The 21,621-nt window shown below is 35.9% G+C and overlaps 1 protein-coding gene and 1 pseudogene across 1 annotated transcript; one reads left to right on the top strand and one right to left on the bottom strand.

The window, feature by feature from the left end:
- The first annotated feature begins 2,857 nt into the window (after positions 1 to 2,857).
- On the top strand, positions 2,858 to 3,154 carry LOC132309900 (uncharacterized). The gene has a single exon (XM_059808159.1). The coding sequence runs from the start codon at positions 2,858 to 2,860 to the stop codon at positions 3,152 to 3,154; it is 297 nt and encodes a 98-aa protein (XP_059664142.1).
- Positions 3,155 to 11,561: 8,407 nt separating this feature from the next.
- Positions 11,562 to 20,057, bottom strand: LOC132308209 (uncharacterized; annotated as a pseudogene).
- Between the last annotated feature and the right edge of the window lie 1,564 nt (positions 20,058 to 21,621).

The following is a 21,621-nucleotide window of genomic DNA, read 5'->3' as shown; positions in this document are numbered from 1 at the left end:
TTCTAATGCGTCATGTATCGGCATAATTACGTAAATCAAACGCGTTAATGACTTAATGCCTGTTATTTTTATTTTGTTATTATTATTTTTGTTGTGCATTAAGAATTGATGTTTTATTACATAGTTTTTCGTTTCGAGTTGTTTTAGAAATTAAGAAGATGAAAAAATAAAACTTACAGTAAAAACTGTTGGCATTACTGGATAAATTTTTTTTTTTTTCTTTTCGAGTTGTTTTAGAAATTAAGAAGACAGAGAAAATAAAGCTTGAAGTAAAGACCGTTGGCATTACTGGATATATTTGGTGCCGAGGCCAACGCCAGTCCAGTGACATTAAATTAGGGTAATGCTATATCTGTGTATATATATATATATATATGCGAGTGCTTACACTTTTATGACAAAGATGATGACGTTATGTCAGCAATAAAGAGCCTAGAACATATAAGACAGCTTCTTTCGAGTTATAGAATCATTGTGTGTGTTAGGGGTACCGTGAATAATTTCTTACCATAAGTTTGGGTGATTTCTACTTCACATCCATCTCATATAAATTTTAATTTTCTTATCCAAACATATAATTAATGATAAACTCTCTGTTTTTTTTTTTTTTTTTTTTTTTTTTTTTTTTTTTTAAATCTAATCATACTTAAATATTGAGATACATATTTAATGATTTGAAAAATAATAATATAATGATTAAAATTTTGGATTAAAATTCACTTAAAATGGATCACACATTTTAATTATTTATTTATTTTAGTCAACCAAATTAAATTGTTATCTTTGACTAACTTGTTTGATTTTATTTTAAAGCATTGAATTATGATTCATCTACTGTCAAATCATTTTAACGTGGACAACACAATGATATGACTCGTTGGTTATAAATTTATACTTATTTCTTACTAAAAACATATTTTTAAAAAAAAAAAAAAAAAAAAAAACTCATGACGAGTTTATGCTATCGTGATACAAAATATATGGAGTGACTCAAAATAAAAATGAAAACGAAATTTCACGCTTATCGGAGTCCATGCACCAACTAAAGAAAGGCATGTTGTGAATAAAAAGCATTTCGCAATTTCAGCAATAAAAAGTGTAGTAATTTTGGCTTTTTGTGTCTTAAATTCAACTTGGTTGAGGAAGTTTGTTAGACTTAAAGTTCAAAACGAAAAGACATGAAAGTCCAGTTTGCATATTTTTAAGAGAAAAAAGTTGAATAAAGTGTTGCGCAATTCATGTGAACCAATTAGGCTATTAATAATAATAATATTATTATTATTATTTAGAGTACGCTTGTTCTCATGGGTACAACCAAATTATAACATTAATTATCATAAATGACCCTCAAAATATTAAATAATTGGAGGGTCCATTCAAAAATAAAATACAAAAAAAAAAAGAGAAAAAAAAGGGGAAAAGTTGTTAGCTTGAGACTGCGGAGTAGTTTTGAGTCTGGACCTATATGACCCAAAGAGTCCCACTCCATAGGTCCATACCTACAGTCCAAGGCAACAAAAGTCCTTGTTATTGGGGGCCTTGGTTAGAAATTATTATTATTATTATTATTTTTAATTTTTTTATTTAGTGTTTACCTTACTTTGAAATTTCATTCTATAGGAGTTATAAGATTTTTTATCCACCAATACCAAATAATAATAATAAAAATAAAGCTTTGTGCCCGTGAAAAACGACATTGCTTCCTAATTCCAATTTGGTCTTCCATAAATAAATATATAAGCAGATACATCATGCAAATTATTAGGTATTGGTTTTGGTGGTGGGGCTACAAGTCTTCAACCTCAGCATAGCTTTGTACCCGTGATTGTGTCCGGGATTTGGTGATTTTAAGACTTTTTTTTTATGACTTTAAGAGACCATTTTGAACGAAATTTCGATGCACCTAACTGTTGTTGTTTTTATTGTGAAAATAACAACAGTAATGCCATATATATATATTCATTATTGTTTGCAGATAATAATAATACCAATTGTATTATAATTATAAATTTTTATTTTTTTAAAAAAATAGCCTCTAACGTAAGGGAAAATAATAACAAATGACATGAAAGAAAATGTATTTTTTTTCAAACAAAAGAAAAATTGGTCTAATTATTGAATTTTTTTTTTTTAGTGTCAAATCTGAAATTTCATTTAGTAATGGTACTTTTAAAATTCATTTCTAGTAATAGTTGTTGGAATTGTCGCAAATTCCACTCCGTTTATTAGTTTTTTCATTTAATGAGTCAACCAAATGTAATTTATGAGATAAGACGAGTCTACCAAAATTTTATAAAATATGTGTGTTGTTGATTATATATAATGAATTGTCACTTTATCAATAAAAATATAGCGTAATGCAAATGTCATTTCATCTTCTTCTAAAATCTATAGTGAATGTGGCTTTTTATCAATGGATTCTATCGTAATGGTATAAAACAACAACCTCCTTTTTCCCTAAAAATTTGATGGCTCCAAGTTTAGGTTTGTTTTGTGTTTTTTTTTTTTTTTTTTTCTGTTAAGAAAAGGGTAAATAAATAAATTTTGGTTATAAGCAAATTTTTTTTTTTTAGAGCACAAGTAATGGTGATTAATATTTGTCGCTTAGCAAGCAAAGAAAAACAATTCTCGTGAAGAAACAGTCATACAATTAAATACTACTATGATTAGAAGTACTTCAACTTCAACCCCTATAAATACTAATAGTCCCCACCCTCACATGCACTAGTTGATACCTTTAACAACCACTGAATTATTAAGTTTGTTTCTAGATCCCCAAAAGCAGTTTTCAGAGGGTCCAAATCGCATTCTGAGTGGTTTTCTGGTAGAAAAGGTGGTTTTCAGGTACTCCAAAATCATGGGAAATTGCATAGAGACAATCAGACATAGCGAAGAAGTAGAGAGAGGGGAAGAAGAAGTAAAAAATGGTGGTTTTGTTAAGGAAAATGGTGGTATGAGGATCAAAGTAGTGTTGACAAAGGAAGAGTCGGAATTGCTATTGTTTCAGCTGAAGAACAAAGGAGAGAAGATGAGGTTGGAAGATGTGTTGGGAGAGATTGAGAGAGGGAGAGAGCAGAGAGTTGCAGCAGGGTGGAAGCCCTCTCTAGAGAGTATCATGGAGAGCCCTGAAGTACTGCTTGAGATGAACAAATGAGTCATTTTACTTAAACTCCTCTTCTTTTTCTTCTACTGTACTGAGTTTTTCTTTTTTATATGGGTTATAACCCAATTTTGTAATTATGTTTTGTATTAAGACCTCGAGTGATTGGGATGATGAAAAGATGTGTTCTTCAAGCTGAACTCTCTCTCTATATATATTTCCCTTTATTGGGTTTTTGATGTGGTTGATGACTCGAATCTATTAATTGGGATTTTCTTTTCATGTTAATTGGATAGGTCTTTTAAAACCAATCTTTATCCTAAATATTTGCTCTGCTTCTACTTAGTGAGTCTGGATCGCCATCAGTGTTTTATTGTACTGCATTCGACGATCATCATTAATCACAAACGTATATAATTTACACATATGAGTGACGTGGACTATCGAATAACAAGTGTGAGTATTGCACCGGATCCACTCACCTTCTTCTCATCACTTTCAGTATCTAATTATGTGCATTGATATGGCATGCTCTCTCACCTTTAAAGCCATAATTTAGGGCGAAGGGACATGGTTGCTTAACACTTTCCTCAAGCATAAATTAAACTCCGAATCTCACATTTGGTGAAGCAGACCCCAAATGGATTCTTTTGTAGCTGATTCTGATAGCCTCAACTCCTTTCTTTCTTCCAATTAGTCCTCCAAGACCTCCCACAGCATGCTTGTCCACCATACGGGGTTAAGAAGCAACTGGTGCCTAATAATAAGAAGACCCATTTTTTTATTTTTCATTTTTTATTTTTTCTCTCTCTCCTTCTTGAAGGCAAAAATTTTAGGAGTTAGTAGTTAGAAGTGAAGGGAGGGTGCTAATGTGACGTCTTGGATTTTTCGGTATTTTTTGGCCATTTTATTTTTTACCTTAATTGTGCACGGGAATGCATGCCAAGATGTTCCGGGAGTTGGTTGGGACGTTTATTTGGTTTTAGAACCTTTAGAAACTCACTTGAGTTCATTATGGTCATTTTTTAATTTTTAGGGGTCCGGGGTCGCCCCGATTGTGCGAAAATGGCGAGGGCTTAAATGAATGGCCATTGAAGGACATTATTGTTATCTTTTTGGTGGGATATTGCCTTAGTGTAGTTTCATAAAAGTTAATTGGAGAAAGGGAATAATTAGTTATGAAAATTTGAGTTAAATGATGTGATTAGAGGAAAGTTGTGTGGGACTATATATATGATTTGTTTGGCCACAATTCGTCATCTTCCTCTTTCATTTTCTCTCTTTATATCTATAGAATATCAACCTCCATGTATAAGCTTGGGAAAACTTAGATTAGAGACCCTTAACCCATGATTTTGAGCGTACTCTAAAAGGGAAAGTTACTCATCTCCTTCTCCTCTACAGACCCATAGAAAGAAAACATACTTGTAGAGGCTTGGATGAGTTGCCAAAGTATAAATTATTTCTAAATGATTTTTATAAATAAAATCATATGTTGGAGGATATTAGAATTAGATTAAAGAAAATATTCCTTGAATTGTTATTTATTATTAAATGGTTATTTAATTCTTTAAAACGGAATTTTTTGGTGTAAAGAAGTTTCCTAAAAAGGGAATTATATTTGAAAATTTGTTTTGAGTATGTATATGATTAAATCATTTTTATATGGTTTTGGAATTCAAGGATGGACGTGAATTTTATATTGTATAATTATTTATTTACTATCATCTTATATTAAAGGTTAAAACTTTAATTAGGATATTTTGGTTAGAGATGTTTTATTTATCAATTTTCAAAAATTTGGTAGAGGGAGCTTGTTCGTGGGTCTAACCTACGCTTTATTTTTTAAGTTATTAGAGATTCCAATCTCGAGGTTGAGGATCCGTAACTTGGAGACTTGTCTTTCATATACTCATCTCATCTACTTGTAAGAAGTGTTGGCATTTCTTGATAGATGTTAGTTTATTTATGTATGAACTGATGGGTTAGTAGTACATGGTTTAAGAGTCATTGATTTACAGGATTCCCGAGTTGTATTATTAGAGATTTAGATTTATGAAATTTATTTTGTAAGGAATAATTTATTCTATCAATAGAATTTCTTTCAGCTAATTATTTATTCTCTTTATTTCTTTTTGTAATATGTGTTCGTTTATTATTATATTGTTTTTAATATCCCAGGCCTTCAGATGTGGGCCTGGCCAACCTACACGTGAAAATTCGGGGGTATCACATTTGAGTAGAGTTGAAGAGAGAGTAGATAAAGGGCAATCCCCACATGACACGATCCTAATGGGGCAGAACCAAGGTGTAGAAGTGGATGTCAATCCACAAGTACCGATAGACGAGGCCTTGTTGACGAGGGATGTGACCTCAGTTTTTTAGAGTTTAGCACGTACCACTGTTCCACAAGTGATACAACAGCTAATTACTCAACCACATGAGACAGAGATAGAAAGGAACTTTCAGTGCATTATTCAGTTTGATAAGCTTATGAAGGAATCGTTTAAAGGAGGTCCGGATCCAATGGTCATGGATAATTGGTTAAAGCAGATCGAAAAGTATTTTGGGGCAATGGCTGTAATACCCCTAATTTTAAAAGGATAGTCCTGGTATTTAATTAATTGTTTAAATTGCATTTTTAATTATTTAATTGTTTATTGGCGTGTTTATTTGCATTAATTGATGAATTATTTTATTTAATGGTGTTTATTTGAATTAATTAATTGTTTAATTGTATTTTATTTTTTCTATAATTACATTAATTGTATTATTAGTATTTTCTTTGATTAACGTAATTATTTTAATATTTAAATGTGTTAATTGTAATTTAGGGTTTTGTTTTATTTTCTTCACATTGTGGTCGACTAGAATTTAATTTGGGTTTTTTTGTCTCCAATTATAAGTGGACTAGGGTTTTATATTAGCTTATATAAAGAACAGTATGTCTACCAAGGGTTTGTAAACCCAGTTCCCCGTACACAGAGAGACAGAAAGAAATAGAAAGAGGAAAGCTAGGGTTTGGCTTAGACTAAGACTGAACCAAGGAAAGGAAATTGAGCTTGCTTGTGGGTTGAATCAGGAGCAACAGTGGTCGGTGAAAGCAGTAAGGTTGCCGGAATTAGTAGAGACGACATGTTAAGGTTTTGAACGGAAACCTAAAGGCAAGTCTCTATTCTAACTCCTTCCTTTAAACCTGTGTTCTGTGCATGCCTAGGTAGACTCCAGGGGTTTAATTAAGGCTAAAACATATCTGGAATGCATGTTTAAACTGTATTTAGCTTTGTTGAATTTAACTGGTTTGAAAATTCTTAAAGCTTTTAATTGAATCCTACTGTCTTTAAGTTTAAGCTTGGTTTAATTGATATCGTTGAAGCATGTCAATGCCTTATAAATGTTCTGGGATATAGATTAAACACTGGAACAAGTATTAAAAGAATTACAAAGGCCTGGGAATCGCTGGAGGCGAGGGAGACGACGTAGAAAAGGTGAACGGCTTTAGGGAGTGAGAAAGTAGGCTCCCAAAAGGAGAGAGCAAGTTCCCTCATCAATGGAGCCGACTCCAAGGAGTGTGGAGCCGGCTCCTAGCTCCACAGAGCCTGCTCCCAAAGTTAGGGAGCCGGTTCCCAAGTTAATGGAGCAGGCTCTCAACTTATGAAAGCATGCTCTCGTCCCGAGTTACGTTTTAACTGTTTTTAGGGCATTGTTTGGATTGTACAGGGTATTTTTACTTCGTTTAAATTGTTTTAAATGATGTATATGATTGTCATAGACCTGTAAAAATATAGGAAAACAATAATTCATAAATGGATTAAGGAATGGACAGTGTGAACTTAGGGAAAAATCATACATGTTGCACTTTGGTTGTTAATCAACTTAAATACTGGAACTTGGAAATTCTTGTAAATATGATTTAATATTGTTTAAACATATTTAAATATAGATATAAGTATAATGAATTACTTGAAAATAACTATGCTTGATTGTGATTAAATTGATATTTAATTTGCTATAAACTGTATCAATTTAAGAACGATTTGGAAGATTTAAAATTTTTAATTGATTTTAGCAATTTAAATAGTTGGAACATGATTTTTTAAGTTCTATAATGAATACCTAATATCATTGTATGTGTATTAATTTATATTGATGCATATTTTGGAGAATGGTTGATGAATTCCTAGTGTTATTTTATCAATTATGCTAATTAGAGGATTGTATGCGCCGGTATGGGACGGTGGCATACTAGGGATGGATTAGTTCAAATACTAAGTCCTACCTAATTTGGATTGAGATATGGATTAACCATAAAGGTTAAGTCTTACTCATATTTGTGTCATGTCAATAAAATAATTGAATGACCTACTTTGGTTTCTGGATGGATTGTTATATATATATCAGGCCACTATACTAGATGGATGATATTTTGTATTAGGAGTATACGGACTTTATATTTATGTTATGGAGCCATGGTATGAGCTTGAGTCTTAGGACCATAGTTAGGGTGCGTATATCGTCAAGGATGGATAACTGGACATAGGTGTTGTTCCTTGGTAGGTCTAGGTACACATGACCACGTTATGTGCGATTTGCATGGTATCTCTACTCAGGCTGAGATAGACCTGTTGGGCTAGTGAGCGTCCTATAGTGTGTAATTATACATATATGGACTATTCTAGTTATTTTTGAGCTATCTAGGATGTATCTGGGTATCGAGTTTTTGTATGGATCGTAGTAGGATAGGACTTGCATGTGGGCTTGACCCACTCTCCTATTTTTCAGGTGTTCGTTAGTTCCAGGGTTAGCGCTTGATTGTGCAGAGCAGATACAGTGACTCACTCCTCCAACTACGTAGAACTGCTTTCTTTATTTAGCGTTGGATTTTTATTACAGTTATTTCCTTTCCAGTTTGAGATTTTATGAGGGGTCCACTTGATGGATTCCCGAATTGTTAAATTAATAGAGTTATTTTGGATTATTGGATTTTAACAATAGTATCTATTGAGGATTTTATAATTAGAGTTCTTTTCAGCCTTTGTTATTTATTTCTTATTATTCATTTTGTATTCTGTGCTTATTTACATATTAATTGTTTGGTATCCCTCGAATCTGTGCTCGGACTTAATCACCCGTGGATCTAGAATTGAACTCTAGTCATGGTGCATGATGGGTCTAGAATCAAAGGGTATCACAATGGCAGTGCCCAATAATTGGTTAAAGATCACTTTAGTTACGTATAAGTTCACCAAAGACGCGAGAATATGGTGGAAGACCATGATTAGTGCTCATGGCATTGATGATACGAGAGAGCTCACCAATAAACTCAGAGGTGAAAGGCATCTCATTGCTCGTAACAATAAGATCATCTATTAACATATTTCTTATAATATCTCTATCTCTCTCATCTCTGTGGCATCCATGTGGCTTATGCTGGGACAAGACAACATAGCCGAAGAATAACGCAGTTCAACAACGTTCCGACCAAAGGCCCATTTCAAACACAATCGAAGCCTTTGTGTGGCTCACATATTACCCACACTCTTTCTGTGTCCAATGTTTTGAAGGTACACCAACTCCTCTCTTCTATTATCCCCTGTCTCTTTTTCTAACTTAAAATGCATTCCTACCATCATTGTTTTTATACGATAAATTATGTTTTCTTTCTATATATATATATATATATATATATATTGGGTCTAATTTTGCTGTCGATTTTGACGGGTTATGAAAGTTAAATTTTTTTTGTGCAATGAGGTTGCTAATTCTTGTGTTTTGATGGTTTTGGTTAATGGGATATGTATTAATAGATGATGTTCTCGTCATGAGTTTCTTGATGGTGTTGTTTTTGGTTGTTTTGGAATCTGTAAACAAGAAAGTTAAGTTTTTAGTGGTTGATTTGTGGTGTGGTTTTGGTTAACTAAAATCAAGCACAATTGGATTTTTAGTTCAAACTCGTTTTGACAATAGTAAACCTGCATTTGTATCTTTGAACTAGTGTTTAAAAGTTTGAATTGACTTTCATCTTTCTCTTTGTTAGCCTCTTACATCTTTAAATGTGGTTGCTCAATAAACTGGTGAAATGGATCTTAGCTAGAAGGAAAGTTGATTCCTTTCAGGATATTTGGTTGTTCAAAGCCATTGAGCCTGATTTTTTATTTTATTTTTTTAACCTGTCAAACAAAAGAACCAAGCAGCACTTACAGATAACAAATAGCAATACACACAAACATCCCACCATCAGAGACACAACAAACTAAGCTATAAACTTAGAATACTGAAAAGAGACATATTTCCCACGCTGATGGAACATGACCATCATAATTGTTGACTTGTGAGTAGGGATGGCAACGGGGCGAGGCAGGGCGGGGATTCCATTCCCCATCCCCATCCTCGATGAATTTTTCAATCCCCATTCCCGCCCCCATCCCTGCTTAAAATTTCGCCACCATCCCCATACCTGCCCCCACCCCCGACTGCTTATCCCCGTCCCCGCCCCCGACCCCGGCCTCATAATTTTTTTTATTAAAAAAACACATTTTCTCTTATATATATATATATATATATATATATATATATATATATATATATATATATAATAAATATAATTTAGTAATAAATTATTACATGTAAGGGTATATTAGTAACTTCATACTTAATCGGGGCGGGGCGGGTTTACCCCATCCCTGCCCCCACCCCCGCCCCCGGTGGGGATTCATAATTTGCCCCCATCCCCATCCCCGTTTAGCTAAAAGGATCCCCATCTCCACTATAAACGGGACGGGACGGGGCGGGGATTGGGAATTTGCCATCCCTACTTGTGAGAAACCGTCTTACAACCCTTGAGCCACTTCAAATTTAATAAACCCCAGCTTTCTAGAACATACGTGGCCGACATCTTCTTCACACATCAACCAACTAGGGAATAGAATAGATGTTGACTTATAAGCCACAATTGGACCCCACCCAATACAACGCGATATTCGATGATGACGTTGGGGCATACGAACTATCGACGAAAGGTATGGAGAGTAAACCGGCGAACACCATCCCGGAATTATGGCATGAAATCTTAATCCATCGCCGAGAAGTCTTCCACACCAGATAGTGCTCAGCTTGACAAAAATTTCCCGGCAACACCCAGCCGTAACCCATAGTCAATGGCGACTGGAGTAAACTCAGAACTGGCCGGAGCAACAGGAAGGATTATCAAATCCGTAGTAGAAAACCGACTAACTCGTATAAGCCCGAAACGCGGTGCAATAGGATGATATGAAGACTCCGGAACCCAAAACAAAGCAAACACAACACCACAATAACTTGCAACGCTATTCACCCAAAGCAGACCTACTAGATGACGAAACCCACAACACCCACCATGGCCAAAGATATAAGATCATCATCGCTTACAAATGATTTTCTCACCATGGAGACCCAGAGATAGGAGAACCGGTGATGGAGGAGGAAAAAGGCAAGCAAGTATAACAAGGATGGCCCAAAACAACACAGAGAAAACATTAGAACAAAAAGGAAAATCAAGGGAACCAACACAATACCTAGATTAAAAGGAAAGAGCAGCGGATATTGAGCAAGATTCTGTCCACCAACCAAACCACTCGATCCGACAATCTGCAACACCCATGAGCTCATCCGCCCCAACCATTCACAGTAACTTCGGATCGGATCAAAAGGAAAGATCGGCATAATTCGGGTATCGATTCTTCTAAGGCGCAAAAACCCCAATTTGACTAGCCTCCACTCACAAGTGCCCCTCCGGCCATACAACCTACAAGATCGATGAACTAGAGGAGAGATGGTGGAGAATAGATGGAAGCCATCTCAGATACACCACAACTTCTTGGAGAAATCTCTAAACTCTGATGAACAGAGGACCTCGACTTAGCTAGGAGAGAATGAATTTCTTGCGTTTCTTCGTTCACGGCGGCTAGGGTTTTTTGAACTGAACAGTTGAGTTTCTCTCTCGCGAATTGGTTATTACTTTTAATTCCATTGAGCCTGATTTTGATCCCTTCCCTTTGGTTGTTACTCTTAATTCCATTGAGCTTGATTTTGATCCCTTCCCTGTTTGAGTGTTTCTATTTGTTACTCTTGTATAAAAATTATATATATACACACACACACACACACACACACACACACACTTGGACTACAAACTTTCCTTCAACTAAATAAAAACTTTTTATATTTGTTGGTGCTAACAAGAACCAAACCATGTATTAAAAGAACTGAACTAAAGTTGGTCATTTATGGTTAGGGTCTCCATTTTCTTTTTCTTTTTCTTAAACAATGCAATAAAATTTAGTTGCTGTGAATGCAAGCCTTATTTTTGTAGTTCTGTAATTTTTATAGTTCAAACATTTTAGGGGCACGTTGCGACTGCGTATGATGCGGACAATGGACTGTATCCTTTTGCTTATATAGTAGTATCAGGAGAGACTAGCCATTTTAAGAAAATAGTATTCTATTTCACTGCACAATACAAACATTTATCTCATTTCTTCTGATTAAAATTCGTGAGGAATGGAAACAGAAAAACAAGATCCAAGACATTCAACAAGTTGGTCGTAGGCCCCATTGTGCTCGTAAAATTTTGGAGCCATGTCCAAATTTGACTAATTCTCTTCTTCAACAACTTTTTGCTTCTTCCACTTGTATGCAGCTTCCAAAATTTTCAGATTTGTAGTCTGTGGTTCTTCAGGGAAGAGGTAGTCTATATACTCCTCTTACCTGCAAATTAATAAGTATTAGCAGGTGTAACCCCAATAGATAAAATTAAGACAGGCATACAAACATAAGACCAAGGACACAAGTATATGCATGGGTTTCATGTCTTCCTGGAAGTCGATAACCATGCAGCTTAAAAGATCTTTAAAATGTAAACATTATGAATTTCAGAGTCTTGAAAATGAGCTATTTCAGCTCAGCTCAGCTCAGCTTTTGTTCAGCTAGAAGATCGATTTTATTTGCGAGGTGATCTCAAGAAACCCCTTGCTCGGGCATGGAATGTTCACAAGCTGAGTGCCTATGGCACTTAAAACAAGAGACTGGGATACAGGAGGGATTTGAATCTACTTTTAAACGACAAAAGAAACTATGACTTGAGATTTCTTTTAATATGCTTCTATCCAGGCTTACTTCAATTGTTAAACAGACTAGTCTTGAGATTAGCTGGGGAGGCAGGAATAAAATTTACACTTTCCAAGCGAGATTCATCAGAGGTTCTCTTAAATATTCGTGTTGAGGTGATGACCACCCAAGCCTGAGCATATTATCTAATTCTGGCTCAAGCTCAAACTGACATGGACAACAAACAACCTGAACTCAACAGAGCCTGAGTTGCCTAAAACTCAGCTTGGCTCACACGAGACTCGAAAGATTAACAGGTTGTTGGACAGAATTTAAAATTTGGGCAGTGGTAGGTAACATATGTGAATCAAGTTTTATGATTTCAAACACTGTTGAAAGAAGATAATTTCATATATTGGCCTTTTTTGCAGGGGTCCACCCACCATCCACATGTTAGAGACAATAAACTAACTAAAACCTTGGAATGAAACATAGAACATCTGAGTTGATGAGCGTACCCGGCCGGACCGTCATCAGTTTCTATTTGCCTTCTCCTTTTGAGTTTCTTTGGAAGTTTAACACGAACTAAATTAACATCGCCTAGCTCACTAAAACTGGTCTCCATGTTTAACCATTCTTCCAAAAGCATGGCCCTTTCTTCCTTCAGTTCAGGTGCAGATGTTCTGAAGTAGTTAACAGCTTTCTCGAAAACCTCTGAATTGCATGAAGAAAAACAGATTTGCAGTTCCAAAAAGAATGAGAAATGACCTTGTTTGGGGGGGTTGGGGTTGGGGGTGTATGATGAGAGTATCAACTAGGAAAAAAATAAATAAATAAATAAATGAGAAAAATGATGGAAATATAATAGTAATGAATATCACAATTGTAGAAATCAAACTTATTGGCATTCTTTACCTCTGGCGCGTTGAAGGCATTGCTGCTTCTGCTCATGAAAAGATTCTTCAACAACATCTTCTGCCAAGTCTGAACCCCGACCATCCTCTTCCATAGCAGATGCCTCGAACTTTGCAAAACTGATCCACACCTTCAAGTGCTTCGTGCGGTCTAGAAGCCTCTCATAGAGCTCTCTAGTTCTCTCAAATTCGCCTTCTGATATTTCAAAATCAATGTATGCCTGTTACCAAATAAATAGCAAGTTATTATCCATTCTCAAAATGATTATTATACTTTTTTCTTTTCCTAAATGGCTGAATATTATATATATACATATAAATATATATACAAAGAAAATAAGAACATAGAAGAATTGAAGGCATAGCTTCACGAGAGAGAGAGAGAGAGGAAGAGGAATGGATGAATTCTACTAGGAAAAAAATAAATAAATAAGAAACCAAGTTCTTAGAATAAAACTATTAAAAGAAGGCTTGCACATCTTTTAGTTTCAGCGCACGAACATCAAGTATCTCCTAAAGAATTGAAATTGCAACTTCAAAATCCTTTCTACTGCAGTTTGAGAACATTCTAGCATTCCTTTCTGTCCATGGACTCCAGATAACAGCAGTGAAAAACCATTCTGAATATACACAATCCTTAGTAGATGACACCACTGTACCAATAATAAACCACTCAACCAGCTCCTGAAAATGTTGGAAAGAAGGCCCATTCCAATTGAAAAAAATTCTGAACCAATCCCAAACTGCTATAGCAAAGGAGCAATGTAGAAGGAGATGATCATCTGAATCATCATTTCGGTAGCAATTATGACATATAGTAGAAATAATCAATCCTTTTCTCTTCAGATCCATATAAGAGGAATGTCTCTATGGAGTACAAGACAAGTAGTGAAAGACATTCTTGGTCTGCATTAATTCAAAACAAGTCTGCTGCTCCTCAATGGATGTAATTCAGCTCTAAGCATATTCCAAACAGGCTTGAAAAAACAAGAAGAAAAAGTAATGATACCTAGACAAGCCCCAACTCAAATCCGATTATACCAATCAAATATGTCTGAACTAGAACCAACGGAAAATATTTGGAGATCAGATGAATCAAGTGCTTAAATATACACCTGGAGCTTAACAAGACTGGACACATATACAGGACACGGCCATAAAGTATATATGTTTTATATATTAAAAACACATTTGCCCTAAAAACATTACTCTATGACAACTAAATTGATATTCTATGACCAGATGATAATCAGTTATCCTTGACATAGAGAAAATCATAATGACGTGACATATATATAAATATGTACGTGTATATGCATCCAAATATACGTGTACATGTACACAGAATTGACGACTACTCTTTCTTTTCCTACTCTTAGGCCCACTCCATTAATGAAATCTGTTATATATATATATATTGTAAATATGGACAAACTTTTAATAATTTCATATAAAAACCTGATTTTATTTTTCTTTACATTTATTCCTCTCTTTTTTTTCCATCCTATCCGATGTACAAGAGTGAGAGGTTGGCGACAGGCAGAGAAGTATACGCCATGCGTCCAGAAGTAAGACATTTTATAGACATGCCCAGAAATGTCCAAGAAGTAATGTATGTGTTTGATGCATGTTTGACACAAGCACCACTAGTTAGAAGTTTTATTGCTTCCTAGCCTGCAAAAATGAAACTAGGACTGAATTTTATATAATACAGTCAACCTACTTTTTTTCTCTGTATAATTTTTTCCCCTCTTTCAACAAGTATCAATTGCTTCTCTCAAGCCTTTTCTCCCCATAATTGAATAATAGTATTATTAATAATAATATTTAGCAACCGTCCTCTTTTCTCATTATGCCTTCATTATCAAAAACAAAGCTGATAAACTAGAAGGGTTATAGCCACAGACAATAGACTCAAGAGTATCTGACACAGCAACAACCAAAACTAAGAAAGGACAGAAATAAATCGGGGTTCTTTTTTATGGTTTCTAGTTCTTCTGGACCTTACATTTAAGATGAACACGCCTTCACCTCAAATTATGCTAAGGAGCTCTGATCCAGTGCGTGGCTCTTCCATATTTTTGGTCCAATAGAAAGGCTTATTCATGGGACATGACTGTAGGAACTCAAATGCATCTTGTTGTGTTTGTCACATGTAGTTATGCCATTAATAGATTGGCACACACTCTGTGCCCCCTTAAATAATCTCTAGCTTTTTTAAGTTCGAGAAACAGGAAACGGGCCTACTCGGTTTGTAACTTTGAAAACAGTTTTAAGAGAACTGAAAATCAGAAAACTACATAAAAACTCTGTTATAAAAATGTATTTCAGATAAACTGTCTTTTATAGTTATCTGAAAACAGTTTTCCATTTTCTGACTTCTTGAGATCTGTTATCGGAGTTACAAACCAAGCAGGCCCGTAATTTCCACCACATGGAGAATCAAGAGGTATTGTGGTGGGTGAAGGTTCCATGTCAGAGAGTAAAAGCATTATCACAAGAAACACCATTGCATTATAATCATCAAATTTTAAGAGTTCGAAATTTTAAGTCATATTCCAAGCATGTTAAACGGCCAGCTATAACTTCCATAAAGAAGAAGATTTAACCAGGGGAATGGATCCAAATAAAAGATTTAGCATACTAAGAACCTTTAACCATAAAAAACATTTCAACTATATATAAATTGGTAGATTGTCATGTAAGTACCTTCCATAAAACCTCTGGCATATCCAACGCAGGTTGCACAATTGCAAACTCAAAAATAGATCTAGCTCGCTCAGTTTTGGACAACGATCTCTCTAATTCTGCGTACTTACTCCATGCATAGCAGTTTTCTGGTGACCACTCCAAATACTTCTCATACAACTTTCTGCAACGAACTATGTTACCAAGATGCAGCTCTATCTCAATATACTTCTTAAATATCTGTTTGTTAACAAGAAAAACAATAAGAACACAAGAACTTTTGAGCACAGTTACAACCAAAAAAGAAAACACCGCCACCTACAAAAGTTCAAGTATTAACCTATATGATACCTTATCTTTAGGAGCCTTCCCAATTGCATTGCCAATAATTTGTCTTGCTCCCTTTAGATTTAATTTCCGAATTTCAAATTGGGCAGCCAGTAACCAAATTTTCGCAAATGAAAATTTGGCCCCGTTTGGCTGGGCTTTCTGATCCCCCGAAACGGGCTTCTAACCTCAAAACGTACGTTTCATAAAAAATCTCTTGTTTGGTAAAACTTTGAAATAGACTTTTAAAAAATTCTGACTCCTTAAAAGCCCGTTCAACCGAAGCAACTAAGAGTTGCTTTTAAAACCCACTTCCCCAACGCGAATCATTGCGATCATAAAATACCATTTTATCCTTTATCTCTTTAAAAGTTCTCTCTTCTTGTATCCAAATTCTAATACTTCTATGTTCGCCAGTGACGTATGGAGACAGAACAAGCTGGCCACCAGCGACCCAGCACCACCAGATGGCCACCGCCACCACTCCTTCCTCCGCCGCCTCATTGCTAGCAACGCAACTGCATAAACCCCCAATATCAATTGTGTACAGTGTTTTTGCTTTTGATTTGTTCTTCAAAAGTGCGACAGATCTGAAAATTAGAAGAGAAAAGAGGGGAGAGGAGAGAGTGGGAAGGGGCTTCAAATGTGTCCCTTCATTGGGTAGTAATGGTGGATCTATTTGCGCAGGTGTTAAAGATGAAATTTATATAATGGGTGGGGATCAAAATTTGTAGGCGGAGGAGGAAGACAACGAATTTAACAAATTTTCTGGCCCAATAACTACAACAACGTTCGCCGAAACTGTAGCAGTGGACTATCTTGGAGCTTCTAGTTGATGAAAAATAAACATACCAATCTATATATATATATATATATGCAGCCGTTGTTGGTTTAGAAAGACACAGAATTGGAAGGAAATCAGCCGGTTAATGGGTAAGGAGAGGGAGGAGTATAATTTTTTTCGAAAATTTTTTATTTGGCATGGCGTGGCTAACAATGTTGATGGAGATTGATACTTCAAGTTGCACACAGTGATGATGGAAATGGGTTTGAATGGGGGTATAAAGGAGATGGTTTGAATGAAAATGGTTACAAAGGAGATGGATAATATTGTCAAATAAAAAATTACTAAATAATTAAATGACTTTTAGAAAGTAGACTCACCAAACATCTTTTGTACTAAATTCATTTTGACAAAATTCCTTGTAGGAAGGAATTATCAATGAAAGGGCTTTTGGTGTTGAAAAGCTCACCCAAACACCACCTTTATCATGGGGAATCAGCTTGAGCAACTCCCTGAGCAAATTAAAAGCGAGTGAGGAAACTCTTACAATTATCAAACATCAGATTTTACTTCCACTATCACATTTATAAAATTATAAATAAATAAATAATTATATTCTTTACAGGACATATAACTAAATTATGCCTTCAGGAAACTACATATACATAACCACCAAGGGTTGTACCTTAGTCATAACGACTCTACTTTCCAAAGTGAAAAGTGAGGGTTGAAGTTCCTAAAGGGTAAATGAGTTTGTTAGTTCTTGCCAAGGAATAAAAACCGCATGTACATTCTTTCTATTTACATTTCTAAGTTACCACCAAGAACTTAAGCTCAAGTGGTATGTCTCTACTTTCCAAGTCAACGGTTGAGTGTTTAAGGGATGTCTCACGTCTTCACTTGCAAAAAATCTTATATTTCTAATATTTTTTAATAGCTTACCTGTACCTTGGTGAGATAACTAGCCTAAAAATGATAATGTGGAAGGATAATTGCAACTATTTTTTTTTTTTTTTTTATCTAAAGCACATGACATTCACAACTAGTAGCTCTTCTAAGAATATTAATAAGATAATATGAATTCTTAAAAGATTATTAGTTGACATCTAGAGAGATACTACGTATTAAATTTACTAGCTTTCTACCACTAAACCAAATTAGCTATTAAAAAAGTATACATGTATTGGGACTTCTCTCTTGGCTGGAGTGTTCAAAAGGGGAACGCATCCCTCAAAAGCTACACAAGGCCAAATAGGGCCTCTAAACCCTCAACGAGTCCAAAAAATCAAAAATATCATCCATGGATTTAAATTTTTTCCCTATGACCCAACTAAAAGGGTGCAAATAATGGAGAACTTCAATGCCCCAATAGAATTCTTTCCTTTGAAGGATCTCCTATTTCTCTCAAGCCAAAGACACCACCAGATGCACAAGGGCGTAACCCTCCAAAATCACGAACTTGATCCCCCACTGACCACTGTACAACCTCTCCAAACCTCTAGAAGACCTGGGCATAACCAAACAAGCCCAACAACAGAACCCAACAATCCCAAGCTACTGGACAATGCAAAAGAAGGTGATCCATTGTTACCTCATCATTCTTACACATAAAACACCAATCGACCACAATCTATCTCCTCCGCCCTCTCGTGACAAATCACAAGAAACAAGTTTTTTACAAATTACAAATTATACTAGGAGTCTAGGTCCAAGATTATGTTACCTGTAAACATCTCTAGTACACTCCACGTCTTGAGCATCGAGCACTTCATATAAAGCATAGTTAATCCTGGAGTACAAATAAATTGAATTAATCTACAACCATTAAACATGTAATTCTTCAAACAATCAACAGAATTTAAACCAAATCCTCTATTTCATGCAGCGCAAAAGACCACTAAAGACCAGCCAACTTCTTATATGAATAAGGAACTTACGACAAGTAAATGTACCGCTGCCAATAACGCTTCTCTGCAGCTGGAGGAACATTGGCAATCGCTCGCTCATAGACCTCCCTAACCCTCTCCTTATTACCCACAGTCTCCCAACCGAATGTAATCAAACCATGAGTCGTAATTAAGCGGATTCTTCGTAACCTAATCTTCATACTGAAACCTCCTCTTACCAACAATTGCATCCTCTATTCCTTCCTTGTCGCCATACTGTTTCTCAAATGCCACAAACTTCCTAAAAACTTCCTCAGCTCGTCCCTTTGCCATATGATCAGGGGCAAACTTATATATACACCTTGCTCTCTCCGTTTCTTTACACCGCTCTTCAAACTCTGCAAAAGCCATAAACAACTGTTCCGCCTCCTCATCATCAGCCAACTTCTCCACCGCCCTCTCGTAACAATTCCTCGCCCTCCCAATGTTCCCATTCTTCATCTCAAACCTGGCAAACCTAATCCAAGCACTGACTTTAGGATGGCAGTTCACAAATCTCTCGAAAATACCACTTGCCATCTCAATGTCATTGTAGCGTTGCTCGAATTTGATGTATGAGAGCCAACCTTGCTGATCAGGCTCCCACTTCATCCACCTTTCGAAGACTTGCCTAGCTCCGGCGACGTTCCCGAGCATCTCCTCCATATGAAGGTACTTGTACCATAGTTGATCAACCCTAGGCAACAATGATACAGCCCTGTCCCAAATGTTTCGGGCGTGATTGATGAACTTGTTCCTCATCTCGACCTCTGCGTACTTTAACCAGAGCGTGTGGTTGCGGTAATCGACTACTAGGGCTCGTTCCCAGACGGAGCGAGCCCGGTCGAAGTCCTTCTGGGACTCCTCCCACTGGGCGTACTTGACCCAGACGGCTGTGTTCCATCTCACGCGGCGGATTAGGTCTTCGAACCCTTTGCGCTTCCGTAGGCGGTAGTCGGCGAGCTCTGTGGGATCTGTAATTTTCTGTTTCGGCGGTCGAATCTCCGCCTCCTGGCGTTCTCGGGCCTCCCGGAGGATTTGCTCAGCGGTGATTTGAATCGGTGCCGGAGTCTTATTTTTAACCCTAGTTGGTCTAGGTAGCTTCACCTCCGTCTCTTTCCGAGTCAGGTATCCCAGCGTCGGATCGGACGCCATGTTACTCTAACTATGTCACCAGTTAGAGAGATACTCCGTACTAGAGAGAGTGGAGAGAGAGAATTTTAAAAATCACACCAGCGTGGGATCCATTTCTTAGTGTGTATCAGCTGTAATTTTGTTTTAATCTTTAGTTATTTCGTAATGACTTCCTTCCTGTGAATCATGTGCTTTAAATTGTTTCCTTTTTTACTTTTTATTACTCCGTATTTCCTAATACTACTCCTTTTCCAATTTCTATTCTAATTCTAGTTCCTTCTACCTGGACGCGTATGATGAATTTTAAAAACTAATAATTATTAAAGCCCAAAAATAATGATTAAAAAAATAGGAGTGATGATCCGTACTCTTTCCTAAATAATATATTCCCTAATTTTATGATCATATAATGTTTTGATTAATTTCTAATCCATTCCATTCTCCTTTTTTTTTTTTTTTTTTTTTCTGACACTATTCTCCTTTTCCTAATTCTTTCTGATTATTTCTACCTTGACATGTTAATTCTGTTACTCTGGCTTAAGTTTAATGTTGATCCGGTAAGCTTAGTTTAAGGTTTTTTTTAATATCATGAAAGTACTTTATTTTTTATTCTGTGTTTTATGTTTGGTTTTAAATTTAGTTGGTTGATTCTTAATTTATTATTTTGAGTTGTGTACCGGTTTTAATTTGGTGTTTGATTTAGATTTGATTTTAAATAATATTAGGATTGTTGTATATAATTTTTGTTAACTTAGACCAATTTATATGCGTGGAATCATTCTATGTATATGATTAATTTTGTAAGTGGGGCTTAATTTAAAAATTAATCTGAAGAGCTTAATAATATTTTTTTCCTAATTTTATTCTCCTTTATTTTAAGTTTCATAAGATCAAAAAGATAAGAATCACATGTATTATTTAATAAAATGTGTTTGACAAATAATATTAATTAATTTATGCTTCCATCTCAATTGATGTTTTGATCTTCATATATGTTGATGAAGATGCAAGAAATTCGTCCTTTCTTTCTCTCTCTAGAATTCTTACATTTCAACCTAAAAATATCTCCCCTCGCTCTATCCATTACTTCTCCTATTTATAGATACTTACAAATATTAATGGACTGCTAGATCTAGGCTCATTCCTCTGTGAGTTTTGGTCATCTTTGATGGGCTATTCGCGTTCGGCCCATATGGCAGTGTCTTTCTATGGGCTTGACCCATCTGTACGGACCGGATGTCGCGTTTGCGGGTCATATCCGGCCCATGTCACTTCGGGCCTCCTCAACTGCCCCCATAATTACCCCTTGTTTAATAAGGGGGTAATTATTGAAGGCGTCTCATCATGATGTTGACGGCTCGAGAAACCCATATGGGGGAACGGACGGTCAGATCCGGAATCAATGTTCCGGGGCTCGATGAATTTCTCGCCTTCCTGACGCTTCGGCTCTCGGGTCCACCTCGCCTTTATAAGGCTCTAGAATGCCACTTCATGCCTTTTTACCGTCTCCATCATCAGTCAAATCTCTCGCTCATCTTTTTAGAACAGTGCTAAATTTCTTCCGGTGAAATTCTTCAAGAGTCATTCTTCCAGCGATCTTGCAGTGATCTTTGTTGCTTTCTACCTCAGAGGTTAGTTTTGTTCCTTTTTACTTTCGGAAGACTT

Source organism: Cornus florida, unplaced genomic scaffold (genome assembly GCF_030987335.1).
Source record: "Cornus florida cultivar Cherokee Brave unplaced genomic scaffold, ASM3098733v1 CherokeeBrave_3.0.0_Hap2_Chr05, whole genome shotgun sequence".
NCBI lineage: Eukaryota > Viridiplantae > Streptophyta > Magnoliopsida > Cornales > Cornaceae > Cornus > Cornus florida.
Note: the sequence above shows the minus strand (reverse complement) of the source record. Positions and strands in the feature narration are given on the sequence as shown.

What these genes read in the sequence shown, in the direction of transcription:
- LOC132309900 (XM_059808159.1), top strand. Translation starts at nt 2,858, where the DNA reads ATGGGAAATTGCATAGAGACAATCAGACATAGCGAAGAAGTAGAGAGA.